The 15,012-nt window shown below is 45.3% G+C and overlaps 1 protein-coding gene across 2 annotated transcripts in view; it reads left to right on the top strand.

Moving 5' to 3' along the window:
* ZC3H7B (zinc finger CCCH-type containing 7B) overlaps window positions 1–15,012 on the top strand; it is a 69,182-nt gene that overhangs the window by 33,307 nt on the left and 20,863 nt on the right. For both annotated transcript variants that reach the window (XM_020787862.3, XM_020787860.3), the window contains exons 16-17: window positions 2,444–2,625; window positions 4,893–4,978. In XM_020787862.3, the coding sequence (XP_020643521.2) occupies window positions 2,444–2,625; window positions 4,893–4,978 (268 nt within the window). The remainder of the gene's footprint in view (window positions 1–2,443; window positions 2,626–4,892; window positions 4,979–15,012) is intronic.

Raw genomic sequence — 15,012 nt, 5'->3', positions numbered from 1 at the left:
GCCCAAACCTCCCTTCTTTGTGTAGAGAGCCTATTATAATACCATCTCAATTTCAAGTCCCTCCACAGAACCTGACATCTACAAAGTTCCATAGTTCATAGCAGATACCACCCATGATACTATCTCCTACTCAGCCAAAGCTGTCACCCCTTGCATTTCCTATAGGTCAGACACTGGGAAGCAGATTCCCTCTCTAGGGTAAATGTGGAGGTAGCTACATTTGAAGGCTTACAACTGTTTGGACAGAGAGAACCTTTTAAAATGTTTTAGCTGGGAACAAAGACAGCTGACAGAAGGAGCCACAACTTCCTCGTCTAAGCCCTTTTCCTGCTTACAAGCTACTCTAAAGAGATTTTGCTCCTTCAGGCCTTCATGGGCTGTTTTCCTTTCAGAGCTCAGTCACCCCACTCCCTAGAAAAGGCTCCTCCTATGGAGGAAAGTGCCACTTGGGACTCAAGTCTCAAACAGGGAGGATGCTTTGCCTTTAGAGGTGGGTCCTCCAAAGAGTTTCTGAAAGTTAATTCAATTATTCTCTAGCCTCCCACGGAATAGAATCCTTCCCTCTTCTAATGCACATTCCCACCAAACCAGGTTCTCATGACTTAGGTACTTCAGTGCCTCCTGCCCCTCAGGGCAGTTGAGCCAGTTCCACCTGAAGAATGCTTCTCTGAAGTTTACTCCGTCTTCTGCTGGTGCCCAGAGGGAGAGAGGGCAACTGATGTTTTCAGAGAGCCTCTGTATGATCCAAGAAGCCCTTCTTAAGCCTCAGAAGCCCTTCTGATCTCACAGAGGCATATCTTCATGTACCCATAACCGCCATGTCAGGGAGTTCTTCCGTTTCGCCTACACCAAAGAACTTGTTTTGTTCAGGGCAACAACCTTCAGTTGCATATTTGTCCCTATTTGGGCAGCCTCTTTGTGGGAGCACCCTCCCTGGGCAAGGTTGACAGGGATATTTTTCAGTCACTGAAGTGCTTACATGGCCATGGTTTCTTCAGAGTCACCTCTCTTCATTTCAACACCTCATCCCTCTGTGTGCTAGAATCAGTACTCAGGAGATTATTCCCAGTTAGAATTTCTTCCATTCTTTTAGCAAGGTAGGGGTGGGCTGCTCTTTCCAAATCCCTTCCTCTCATATCCCTGATACACATCCTGGGTCATTTAATCTCAACAGTCGGTGTTGTTCCATGGGCCAAATTTTACACCAAGGCCTCCTCTTTCCTCTCACTTCCCCATCACTTACGTGCTTATTATGCCAGTTTCTTTTCCTGAGCAGGTGAAACTTTCCCCTCAGGTGGAGTGCTTGCAAAGTCAGCATTTCCAGAGGTCCTCCCTTTGTGATTCAGAGTGAGCTCCTGGTTACATTAAATGCAGCCCTGTCAGTGCAAGGAGTCCTTTGCTAAGGCCACATTGTTCACGACTCCTGGTCTCCTTCATAAGCCATCAGGCAGGCAGTCTTGCTCTACAACACCTCTTCCCCCACCTCCTGAGGGACCAACCTTATGTCCTGCTGAGAATTGACAGTGCCACATCAAGCTATTACTCCATCTTGTGAAGGGGGATCCAGGTCCTGGTGTCTAAAGAAAGCATCCTACTATTCTGCTGGGGAGAACACAATTTGTCTTCCTTCTGCTCTGCATCTCCAGGGATCCCTCACATGAGCTGACTTCTTCAGCAGGATGCAGCTACTCCCAGGGGAGTGGAGTCTTAATGTTGATGGCATTCCCCAAATAGGCACCATCTTCCTAGTGAATAAAAAGCTTTCTTCATCTACTATCACTGTCTTACTCTGGAGGAAATCTTACTTTTCCACTTCTGAAATTGGGTGCAGAGGAAGAATTTGCAGTTATGTTGCTCCTTTTCCTCTGTCAGGCTTCCGAGTCTCCTCTGGTGAATTAGTACCTATCTACTGCCCTCCATCTCTCCTTCTAGTTTTCTGTCCTGTACTGCAGCTAGGAAAAGAGATTGCTGAACGAGGACTCTTGAGTTCAGTGAAAATTCTTCCAGTACATATATGTTTCCTGATCTGAATGGTGATGGGGTTTATCCATTCTAGTGGATTCCTCCTTTGTGTCTATGAGAATGGATCCCTACGTTGAGTGCCCCATAAACTGTTCCTGATACCTATCAGCTGAATAGCTCTTGCTGGCAAGCACAATTTAGGATGCCAGGGTTTTCCCCCCTTTAAAGTCCTGAATAGTGACTTTTTTGAAGGATTGTTTTTTCAGCTGTATGAGCTTACTTGAGTATTAAGGTCAGGACTTGAAAAATCTTTGACCAGATGTTGATGCGTGAATATAACCAAGATGCCTCACCAGTGGCTGGTCTCAAGGAAATTGCAGCTGAGTAGCAGCTGGAACACAACAGTTCTGCAGCCCAGCTATACATAGCATGACATTTGTATGATGGTGCTGCTGATGATATATTCATTTCCTTCTGGCAGGTGTCTGGTTCATATTGTTCGTTCCACCTCCTTGAAATACTCTAAGATCCGTCAATTCCAGGAGCACTTTCAGTTTGACGTGTGCCGACATGAAGTACGCTATGGCTGCTTGCGTGAAGATAGCTGCCATTTTGCTCACAGTTTCATAGAGCTTAAAGTTTGGTTGCTCCAGCAGTATTCTGGTGAGTTAGTTGCCTCAGCCTATGGGCAAGAGGAAGAAGGTTTGAAAGATATTTGAAAAGATGCTGGAATGTCTGCCCCCCCCCAACTCATTCCATAGGGTTCAACATATCAATCTTGTTTCACTGAGTGGAAATCTCCTCTTGGCAGTTAAGGAAGTGTAGCAAAGGGAATATCATTTTATGTTATACTAGTCATAAAATGGGCTGTGTCTCACAGCACAATCCTATATATGTTTGTTTAGAAGAATTGTTTAGTAGCACATTAAATCCTACATATATGGTGAATTGGGTGTGACTATTCTCAACTTTTTAAAGAAGCAAGTTTTAAACCAATGTCTAAATGTGACCACCTGGCTTAGCAAGAGGAGAGACTGCACATGTTGAGTCCTGTTATGCTACCTCTCCAACATCTGCAGAGATCAGCAGAATGAATAATGCAATTTGCCCCTTTCATGTCCCTTATACTGTGAGCCAGTAGCATATTTGACCATTGAGCAGAATATCTATTTGATCTGCATTTCCATCCTTATTGGACCAGGTATGACTTATACCTGAGAATGCCTCTGTGAGGGTTTGCATGTGAGCTAAAGGGTGAGTCAGAGGTCTGTTCTGAGGCTTCTACCCATAAAGGTTTGGACTGCCCCCTGCTTTGTAGCAGAACTTGGAAAAGTTTCATTTTTGGACTACAGTTCCTTAGCCAGCTTGACTTATGTCACTTGTTCAAGGTTTAAGGTTTTGACCTCAGTCCTAAGAACAGTCCTGTACTGGTTCATGAATCCTTTTGGACTCTGTGTGATTTTGCTTGTTTAGCGACTAAGTTGTTACCAATTGCTTCAGAGAAGGCAAGTTTGACCATTCACCAGCCAGCTTGATGTAGGTGGAATTTCCTTTATATCATTAAATAATTCACTTTTAAATTTCATGTCATTTAAGCACCATTTTAGTCATTGCACATAATGATGGGGGCTTTGCTACTCTCTTAGGTACCAGCTTGTCTCTTCCAATATCTTTTGGAAGGTTGTTGGTACCCATTGTAAGATGGTTACTGCAGATGTTTAATTCCTGTACAAGAAATATCCACATGCCATGAATATTTGATGCTTTGTTGGCAGCCAGGACAAAATTGTGAAAGATGAAGTTGCTTTATACTGAGTCAGGTGTTGATGCATCTGACGCAGTTGTCAGCTCATACTGTCAGCAGCTTTTCAGCTCTATTTGGAGATATCTATTGTTCCCTAGTCATCTCCTCTCCAAATACAGGGGTGCCTACTTACAACCATTTCAAGTTATGACCAGCTCTGGTCATAAAATTTTGTTTCTACTTGCAACCGGAGCTTCCACTTAGGAACAGAAAAAGGCAGGGGAAAAAGGTGGGAAATTCAAATTTCTAACTGTAGGTGGCGACGAGACTGCTTCTTTGTAGCTCTTTTGCCCCAGCAGTTAGAGAGTGTGCATGGGAGGAGGCTTGGGACTGCCTCCTTCTGCTTCTGAGAGTGTGTGTGTGTTTGCAGGGAGGCTTCAGGCTGCCTTGTAAGGTAAGGAGCTGTTTTCTGCTTTTTAAAAACTGTTCTGGGTGTTTTTGCAGAGTGGTTTTAAGCTGGGGGGGTTATGTTTCTGTGCTGTGACTGGTCTTGAGGGGTTTGTTTATTTTTTGGTGTTTTCCCCCTCATTTCCAATTGGTCTTGGGTTTTTTTTTTGTTACTTTTTGGAGTGTTTTTTCCCATTTCCGATGGGTCTTGGGGGGGTTTGGTTTTTGGTTCCCCCCATTTCTGATGGGTTTTGGGGGATTTGGTTGCTTTTGCGGGGTTCCCTATTTCCGATGGGTCTTGCATGCTTCCCTTGCTTTTTCCTTTGTTTTCTTTGCATTTCTGACCTGCCCCCTTTGTTCTCTGTGCATTTCCGATATGCTCCGTTTGTTTTCTGTGCATTTCCAATGGGTCTTGCACGTTTGATTGTTTTTCTCCCCCCCCCCCCCCCTTCGGCCGGAAGGGATTAATCACGTTTCCAATGAGTCTTGCAGTGATTTATGTTTCCTGTGGTGAATATTCTATGTAGTGGGCATTTATTCTATAACAAGGAATATTTAAGTGCTATTATGTTGGCAGGGTGTAATTTCATATGCAAAAACTTTAAAGTAGGGTCTCTGGATGAAATGGCTTGAATCTCTTGGTCAATTAACTTTTGTACCATAAAATATGTTTTAAAAACATTTTTTTAAAAAACTGGTGGTTGGAAACTCTTAACAAATGTCTCTTCTGTCATTTAAGGAATGACCCATGAAGACATTGTACAAGAATCAAAAAAATATTGGCAGCAGATGGAAGCGCATACGAGCAAGGCTAGCAGTAGTATGGTAAGGATCTTGAAAGAAGCAATGTTTTTTTTGGGGGGGGGGTATTATTCATGCAGGCACCTAGAAGTTGAGTCATGGCAACTGAACTTCTTTCTTATTAGGTTGAAACGTTTTGCTACTCATCCAAGTAGCTTCTTCAGTCTGAGGAGAGTTGGTGGGAGACCCCTGATATGTCCTTCACATGGGTTTCACTTTCCCCTGGTCTGAATAGGCTCACTAGATAGACAAAGGATGGGGGTGAGTGAAAACCCCACTTCTCAGTCCTACTCCACCCATTGTCATGAGTCATTAATAGTGTGGTATGTGTGATCCTGATCTTTCTGGGGACAGATGAAAGGGCAGCATGATAAATAGGAGACAAATTGTATCTAAGGCCTCCACCCCTGTTGAGTGAGGGATTTTCTATATGCACATATATAGCCTCCCTTACACCTCTCTCAAGCCACCTATCTTCTAGGACCAAAATGAATACATCTTGGCCATCAAATGAGTGTCCTTTGTCCTTCAAATGAAGGAACACTGCTGATTGTGGTCCTGAGCCATTGCCCCTCCTGAGCCATTCTCCTGTTTAGTGGCTGTTTGGTTTCTCCAATGTAGAACTCCGAACACTCCTCTTTACATTGGACCACATATACCATATTGCTCCTGTTTTGGTGTCCGGTCTTTTGGGTGGACAAGTCTCTCCCTTAGTGTGTTTGAAATGCACAGGTATGTGATGTTTACCAAAAGTCATCTTGAACTTTTCCGACACACCTGCCATGTAAGGAATGACCAGGTTCTTCCATCGGCTCTCGGCCTCAGACTATTCCATTGTCCTGCTGGGTTGAAGTACAAGATGTACTCATTTTGGACCGAGAAGATAGGTGGTTTGAGAGAGGGGCCAGGGAGGCCATACACGTGCACAATAGAAAATCCCTCATTCAACAGGGGTGGAGGCCTTAGATAAAATCTGTCTCTTATTTATCATGCTGCCCTTTCATCTGTACTTAGAAAGATCAGGACCACACCCACCAGAAGGACCACTGTTAAGGACTGTTAACAACCCATGACAATGGATGGAGAAGGACTGCAGAAATGGGATTTCCACACTCCCTCAACATGGAAGTTATATTAAGGATATTAAGAATTAAAAACATGGTTATATGTTCAGGCCTTCCCTCCTGCCAATATTTAACTCTCTCTCTCTTCTTTTCCCCTTTCCTTATTGTTCTTTTATTGTATGTGTTTTAATTGATTGTAATATTGTATGTTCTATGACCAGACCAGATGGGCGGGATACAAATCAAATCAAATCAAATCAAATCAATCAATCAATCAATCAATCAATCAATCAATCAATCAATCAATCAATCATCATCTCCTACCAACTCTCCTCAGACTGAAGAAGCTACTTTGGATGAGTAGCAAAACGTTTCAACCTAATAAGAAAGAATTCCAGTTGCTGTGAGTCAACTTCCAGATAACCTCACCTGGATGACAGAATCTTCACAGATTTCATGCATGCGCGTTCACTGAATAAAGCAGACAGCATTAGGAGCATCTGCAAGAGTTAGTCAGGCAGCTGTAGCTTATATTTGCTCACATGTATTTCAAGCAGGCGCGAACATTTCCTAATTTTTTTCTGCATGTGGAGAACTTCATGTGCAGTTAACCTGCGGAATTCGCTAGCACAGCATCAACTATGAGGAGTCTTCTGACAGTTAAGTCCTGTCTTGCACAAACATTTCTGGACGGTTGCCAACATTTTAGGACTGTTCCTCTGAAAATGTTAGAGCATGTGATGATAGTGACAAACCTATGTGGTTTTTAAACCAAGAGGATGCATCTCATTGGTGGGAAGATACAGTGGGGTCTTGACTTGCGAACGGCTTGACTTGCAAACTTTTTGAGTTGCGGACGGAGACTTGAGGTACGTACCAAAAAGTTTAGGGAAAAAAACGCGGGAAATTCGCAAGTCAAGACCCCACTGGTTGGCGGGCAGCCCGGACGCACCTCGGCAGCCCCAGCCGGGGCTCCTGCCTCCTTGCTCCCACGCCGGAACAGAGCTCGGCTGCACTTGCCGCCGCCGCTCCTGCTCCCCGCCGCCTTCTTCCGAGGGCCAACCTGCTGGATGGCCGGCCGGTCGCTGGGGAGGAGCCAGGAGTGAGGCAGGAGGTCGCCGCTCAGCCCACGCGAGGAAGGGCGGCGATCCTGCCTGGCAAAGGGTGCCTGGAGGAGCTGGCCCTTGCCCTCCCAGAAGCGGCGAGGAAGGATCCCTGCAGTATCCGCCCAGTCCCCGGGGGCTCCCGGCTTCTGGTGCCTCCACCCGCCGAGCTCTGTTCTGGCGCGGGACCAAGGAGGCGGGAGCCCCGGCTGGGGCTGCCGAGGAGCGTCCGGGGCGCAGGGCCCGGGCGCGGGAGAGCACCGGCAGGCTCCACGCCATGCACGACCTGCCCTTGCGCTGAGGTCCGGGCTGCCCGCCAATCCGCCCCCTGCCCACTTTCCTTGGGGGCTGCCGAGGGCCACGTGAGCGGGAGCGGCTCGGCTTCCCCGTGCGAGGGCGGATGCTCTCCGGTGCCTCCCCTTCTCCTCCTGCCAAGGCCGCCGCCACCGCCGGGACCTGTGGGCCGCCGCCAGGACCTGAGGTAATCAATGCCCTGACTGACGGCACCCCTTCCCTTCCTCAGGGTCCCGCGCCGCCCTATGGAGAGCAGATACGTATCAAATGGTTTTCAATGCATTCCTATGGGAATGCAGATTTTGACCTGCTAACTTTTTGACTTGCGAACTGCCTTCCAATACGGATTAAGTTCGCAAGTCAAGACCCCAGTGTAAAGCAGTTAAGTCATGATGGCAATATTCTGTCTACCAGATCAGAGAGGCTCATGCTTCCAAGTACCAGTTGGCAGCAGAACAACAATGTGTGAGGGCAGTTGCTCTCGGGTCCTAGGTGTAGATTTTTCCCTTAAGCATTTGATTGGCCACTGTGGGAAACAGGATGCTGAAGGAGATACGCATTTGGTCTTTTCCAGCAAGGCTGTTCTTATTTTCTTTATATACGTTTTAGAACAAGGGTGGGATCCACTGCAGTGCACTGAACTGCCTGGGTCCTCAACCTCCTGGTGTGCAAAAATACCCTGTGTGCCTTCCCAGAGTTTAAAAATCCTGTGGTTATCTGTGGGGTTCCCAGCCTACTCCACAATACTACCTCCTCTTCTGTGCATGAAGAAGTGGAGCCAGCTTTCAGGCTAACCCTGTGAGATGCAGAAGCTCTTGGCATTACCTGGCTTGCAGAGAGCTGAGTAAGGAGGAGTCCAGAACTGAACTTTGGTACGATCTACCGCCTCTGTTCTAGAGAATAAAGAATGTCCATATAGTGAATAGTGACCCAAGGACAAGTATATATTCAGTCCTACTATAGTATATGATCAGGGTCCTCTCTGCAGCTCCTCTCTATCCTAAGAAGCATATGGAGGGCAACTATGTTAAGGCAAGGATAGTCACACCTGTCACAGATCTGAAGTACATTGGGAAGGATTTCTGACTCCCCCTTATTTAATCTTAGCAGTCATAAAGTACTGTATTTGCTGACGTATAAGATTACTTTTTTGCCCTGAAAACATGCCTCCAAGTGGGGGGGGTCGTCTTATACGCCGGGTGCACTTCAGTTGGGATAGACATAGCTGCCCATAGTAGCCTCCCGATGCCTGCCCACCTCATTCTACATACCGTCCAGTATCTCACGGTATCCAGCGCGTCCGCGGCGAGCATCAGCAGCAAGACAGGGGTGCCAGCCTTTTCGACGTGACCGGCCCGTTCTGCTCAACGGGAAGCAGCGGCGCTCCGCCCCGCCCCTTGTCTACACAGAGCTCACACGTGCGCACTTGTGCACTAGTGCTGGTCAGAGGGAGATGCAGGGGTGGGCGGGACAATGAATAGCACCTTTTATTTGTTATGTGAAAGGTGTGCGGAAGAGGAGGTAGTCTTATACGGCGAATATATAACAAACTCTATATTTTGAGTGGAAATGTTGGGGGGTCGTCTTATATGCCCAGTTGTCTTATACGCTGGCAAATATGGCAATTCTTCTTCTGCTACAGTTATACTTCTGAAAATGTATGTTTTTCATTCAGCTACTGTGGATGGGGCCTGGTATTCTACTTTAAAAAAAACACACAAAACCACAATTAAACTCTGCTCATGCATTTTATAAAGGACTAGGTAATTATAATAATGGTATCTTCTGTGCCTAAGATTGCATTGCTAAATTGCCTAAATTGCATTCCTAAATTAGAATAAGTGTTGCAAGACCCATCAAAATGGGCATAAATTTGCATTATGCACTTCACTGCATACAAAGTAGTATTTTGAACAGCTCAGACTTGAGGTGACATGAAAGGATAAAAGGGGTTTGTTTATGGAGAATATATATCAATGGCTTGTTGTACTACAATGGAAATCATGATGGCGGATGGAAAGTAACCAGAGCATGCTTTTCTTACTGTTGGTTACCCATTGCTGTCTTAATTATTTCTGTATAAGAGTGTAGCAATAGATATTGTGAAACAGCCAAATTAAGAATTCCATTAGGCAACTCACAAATTAGGCGGACCCCAAACAGAAAATTAGAACTTTAAAACTGGGCTCTAGATTAGCACCAAGTTTGGCACAGATGTAACAGATGTTCTACTCTTGCTCTGTGCCAGATTTAGAGACATTTGACCGAACTATTTTGAATTATGATTTTTTAAAATTAAAACTGATTTAATTGTGCCCCATGCAGACATTGGTGACCTTTTTTGTCTGCAGATTTAAAGCAGATCAAATACAGTGGACCCTTGACTTACAGACGGCTTGACTTACAGACTTTTTGAGTTACAGACTTCTCTGGCCGCAAAATTTAGGTTTGACTTGCAGACTGAGATTTGACTTACAGACCAGAAAAAGACCAAAATGGAACAAAAACGGCCTGTTACGGGATTAATCAGTTTTCAATGCACTGTAGGTCAATGGAGACTTGATTTACAGACTTTTTGACTTGAGAATCGCCTTCCAATACGGATTGAGTTCTCAAGTCAAGACCCCACTGTACATTGAAAAGACCAAACTTGCTTACCTTGAAAGAGAATGGTTGGTCCCAGCCTCTTTTTATTATTTGGAAGGAATCCGGCCTTCCGGGTGGAAACCCCAATTTTGAAAAAAGCCAATCCATTTGAGAGACAAAAAAAAAACTTCTGAGTTTCTGGTTTTCTTATCAGCACAAACTTGGGGGCGGGGAGAGGAAAATCTGAACTGTTGACACTGCCAGACAAGATCAAATTAAATTAATCTCAGGGGAACTTAATTCTTTCCTGATCAAACCGACATTGAAAAAAGTTTATTTCTCATATAAAAATATTTTAAAAGTGTCCTGTCATTAACAGCTCTGTTCAGATTTTGCAAACCAACAACATCTCATGTTAGGTTGTTTTTTCTTCCTGCTACACCCCCTTCCTTGCCATATTGCCTTTTCCAATAAGTTCTGTTCACATTTTGCAAATTAACAGCAATGGCTTCCTATATTGAGCCAACCTATCTCATATTAGTCATAAGAACATAAAAAAGCCCTGCTGGATCTGTCCTTCATCTATTCCTACTGTTTCCTCTATTCCTACTGTTCCACCTCACTTTTCCCACCAATATAGTCTATTCTGGTCATTACTGTATTTCCATTATATGAGCATGGTAAGATGATGTTGTTTTTTAGTTGTTAAGTTGTATCAGACTCTTCGTGACCCCATAGACCAGAGCCAGGCCCTCCTGTCTTCCACTGCCTCCCGGAGTTTGATCAAGATAGTAAGATAGGCTCTGGTTATTAATTTTTTGCTCTAGTGAGAGTCGAGGCTTGAGTGTGCACCCACTTTTCTGCCTTTCTGGCTAACTTTCATATCTGTACAGGTCTCCAACACCACGTTGTAAACGAGTTGATTTTCATCCCTATCTTTCTTCCACATACCGCATTTTCTGCTCCATAAGATGTACCTGAGGATAAGACGCAGCTAATTATGGAGCGAAAAATATGGTACATCGAAGGTTAAAAGGCAGGGGAAAAATATGGGGGATTCGAATTTCCCATCCTTTCCCCCTGCCTTTTTGCCTTGGCGGCGGTGGGGGACCCCCCAGGAGGTCTCCGATGGCTTCCTCCAAACCATAGGAGACTTCCTGGTGGTCCCCCACCGCTGTGATCGGACCCCCCAGGAGGTCTTCAAAGGCTCTCCCCCCACATTGGAGGGAGCCCTTGCAGACCTCCAAAGGCAAAAAGGCAGGGGAAAGGACAGGAGATTTGAATGTCCCGTCCTTTCCCCTGCCTTTTTGCCTTCGCGGCGGCAGGGGACCCCAGGAGGTCTCCAAGGGCTTCCTCCAAGCCATTGGAGACCTGGGGGTCCCCCACCGCCGCAATCTGACCCCCCCAGGAGGTCTCCAAGGGCTTTCCCCTGACATCGGAGGAAACCCTTTGAGACCTCCGAAGGCAAAAAGGCAGGGGGAAAGGGCGGGAAATTCAAATTTCCAGTCCTTTCCCCCTGCCATTTTGCCTTCGGAGGTATCAAAGGGCTTCCTTCGATGTCAGGGGGAAAGCCCTTTGAGACCTCTGAAAGCGCCGATCACAGTGGCAGGGACCCCTAGGGAGGTCTCCCATGGCGGTGAGCAAGCCCTGAGAGATCTCCCTGGGGGTCACTGCGGCAGTGATTGGCGCCTTCGGAGGGCTTCAAGGGCTTTCTCCCTCAACATTGGAGGAAGCCCTTTGAGACCTCCAAAGGCAAAAAGGCACAGGGAAAGGGCTGGAAATTTGAATCTCCTGTCCTTTTCCCCTGCCTTTTTGCCTTTGGAGGTCTGCAAGGGCTCCCTCTGATGTTGGTGGAAAGCCTTTGGAGACCTCCCGGGGGGTCCGATCGCAGTGGCAGAGGACCTCCAGGAGGTCTCCGATGGCTTGGAGGAAGCCGTTGGAGACCTCCTCGGGTCCCACACCGCCGCAATCCGACCCCGGGGAGGTCCCCAAGGGCTTTCTCCTGATATCGGAGGGAGCCCTTGCAGAAGTATATTCGCTCCATAAGATGCACACACTTTTCACCCCACTTTTTTGGGGAAAGTGCGTCTTATGGAGTGAAAAATACGGTAGTATGGATGATGCTGTCCTTGGTTTCCAGTGTCACTCTACAAACTCCAGCTTCTTACTTTTTTGTTTCAAAGGGAAAGGGGTATCTTTTGAAAAACATGCACACAACATGCCTGTAGAGCTTTTGATCTGATACAGTTTTTCTTTCTTTTAGTTAGGCATACTGAGAAAGAAAAGCTGTGTCAGACCAAAATCTCATTGATGCTGTGTTTGGAAATTGGAACATAGCTTTCTAGTCTGTATTCTGTAGAGCAGGCGTGGCAATATTAGTTTGCCTGAGAGGTTAAAGGGTGGGTATGCTTCTCTGTTGTGTGTGTTGTACCTACTCACACCTTTGCTTTGCCATTCATTAAGTCCAAAACAGCCCTTCAAAATATTTTGGCACAGAGGGATTGTTGCCACATCCAAGCTGTTCTTTCTTCTGTCTTCTCCCAGTAAATGTAGTACAATCATATGCTCATCTTCTGCAATCCTCTAGCCCTGGATAACAAAAAAAAAAGTGTTTAAGAAGCTGAATAGGACCTACTGCCACAGAAAAATATATATAAATCCTCCAAAAAACAAACAAATGAGGAAACAGAATCCAGAGTCCAAGTTTAGATTTTGATCAGAACAATGCCTATACACCGAACTTCAAAAACTGGAATACAGGACAAATAACTCATTGGATGGTTATGGCCAGCAGAGATATGCAGGATAAATGTTTATTGATCAGCAGAATCCACATGGCACCTTTTAAAGTGCCACTATATAATTATAACCTGTTGCTTTTCTTGTGGGTGGCACTTAAAGTCCTGGATGAGTGCCCTGCTGGTGAGTAACAAAAGAAGCAGCTTTGGATTAAAACTGCTGCTGGCCTAGGACACCCAGTTCTTTGCGCTCTAATGATTTCTGGAAGGTGTGGCTGGTAAGAAGACCAGAGAGGGCAAAAGGGGGGGGGGACTTAACTCCTGTTGTCACTTAAAGAGAGCGCTTGGCTGATGAAAATACGTAACATTTCCTTCCACTAGGTGTCTCTAATTCCTTCTATCAGCCATTTTCCTCAAGAGAGGGCATGTTTTGGCTTGTCCAGTGCATATTACATGTGATTGTTGCTGGGTGCTACTGTAAAAACTCAGAGCAGTTATTAAAAATGTGTAGCTGCCTTATGCAAGAGCTTTCTACTACTACTTCTGCTAAATCCTTGTGCTTTGCAGGGAAGAAGGGGTGGAGTGCAGGCCAGGTGGAGGGCTTTAGCAGTCATGTTAAGACCAGGTCACAGCCACAATGGGGAGGAAAGGGAAGCAAGAAAGGAGATAGAAAGACAGCCAGCTAGCCATTTGTCAAATGCATTCCTCACAACCCAGGTATCGTCCCTACCAGCTTTTAGCTCCTTCTCAAAGGAGCAGATACCTTCCTGCTGCAGGGAAGGTTAGATCTGATGCAGTCAACAACAGAATGTTTTTGCCTTTCATTATCTCCAGTTTAAGCAGCTTAATCTAGCATAATGCTCATTCATTATTAGTTTTGCTTCCAGCTAAATAGCTTGTCATGGAAAGGAACAGGCAATCCTTCCACTGAGGAGAAAGAGGAAAGTAGAAACTACCCTGTTTTCCCCAAAATAAGACCTAACCTGAAAATAAGCCCTAGTATGATTTTTCAGGATGCTCATAATATAAGCCCTACCCCAAAAATAAGCCCTAGTTAAGTGAAACCCTGCCCTCCATTATTGTGCAGCAACCAGATGACATGACTATTTTTGAATAAATGTAGATTGTTGTACATGAAAAAAAAACATCCCCTGAAAATAAGCCTTAATGCGTTTTTTGGAGCAAAAATTAATGTAAGACCCTGTCTTGTTTTCAAGGAAACACAGTAAGTATAGTGGTGCCCCACATAGTGAGCGCCCCGTTTTATGACGAATCTGCATAGCGATGTGAATTTTGCGATCGCAAAAGTGATCGCATTGCGACGTTTTAAATGGGCGAAAATCGCATTGTGATGATCGGTAAGCGTTTCGCTTACCGATCTTCGCATTGCGATGTTTTTTAAACAGCTGATTGGTGGTTCAAAAATGGCTGCCGGGTAAACAGAATGGCCGCCTGCAGCATTTTTGCACGATTTCCTCGTTTACCAGGGCAGCGAAAATGGCAGCCATATGGAGGATTTCCGCATAGCGGTGAGTTTTCCCCCCATAGGAATGCATTAAACGGGGTTTAATGCATTCCTATGGGGTTTTCCATTCCGTATAGTGATGATTTCGGATAGCGACGATTTTCCTGGAATGGATTATCGTTGCTATGCGGGCCACCACTGTAGATTCATATTGAAGGGTTAGGTTCTGTATCCACAGAACTTTCAACTGGAGTATTTTTGTCCCTTTTTTACGTCCTTGCTCTTGCACTAAGATAGATTTAGAAAAAAACTACATGGAGAACAGGACAACAGCTTATTTGGTTCTATCATAGTTTCCAAAATCATCCTACTTCTTCTGAACTGTGAAGCCTCTTGTTTCCACATATCATTGATGTGTGGTGACTGTAAGAGTTACTGACTTCCAAATTGTCCCATCATTAACAGCTCTGCTCAGATCTTGCAAACTGACAGCATTTCTCTTCCTACTGCCCCCACAATTGCCTTGTGTTTATGTGAGAAAAGGCTAACTGATGAAAAGGAGGCAGCTTCTTGGATTTTCCCTTACATGCTGTCACTTTGTGAATGGTAGTGAGCACAAAAGTGTATCATTTCTATACCATCTTGACTGTTGCTGTTGGTGTTGTCAACATTCAGGTTGCCCTTTGCTATGTCAAGATTGGCATTCTTTTCCTCCCGAAGGCAGTGCAAGGTCAATATTGTGCAGCAATATCAGGCCATTTCCAGGCTTTTTGAATTGTGAATTTGCACTATGTACTGTATATACCAT

Source organism: Pogona vitticeps, chromosome 5, assembly GCF_051106095.1.
Source record: "Pogona vitticeps strain Pit_001003342236 chromosome 5, PviZW2.1, whole genome shotgun sequence".
In the NCBI taxonomy this organism is placed as follows: domain Eukaryota; kingdom Metazoa; phylum Chordata; class Lepidosauria; order Squamata; family Agamidae; genus Pogona; species Pogona vitticeps.
The sequence above is the reverse complement of the archived record's forward strand: the minus strand, read 5'-3'. Positions and strand labels throughout refer to the sequence as shown.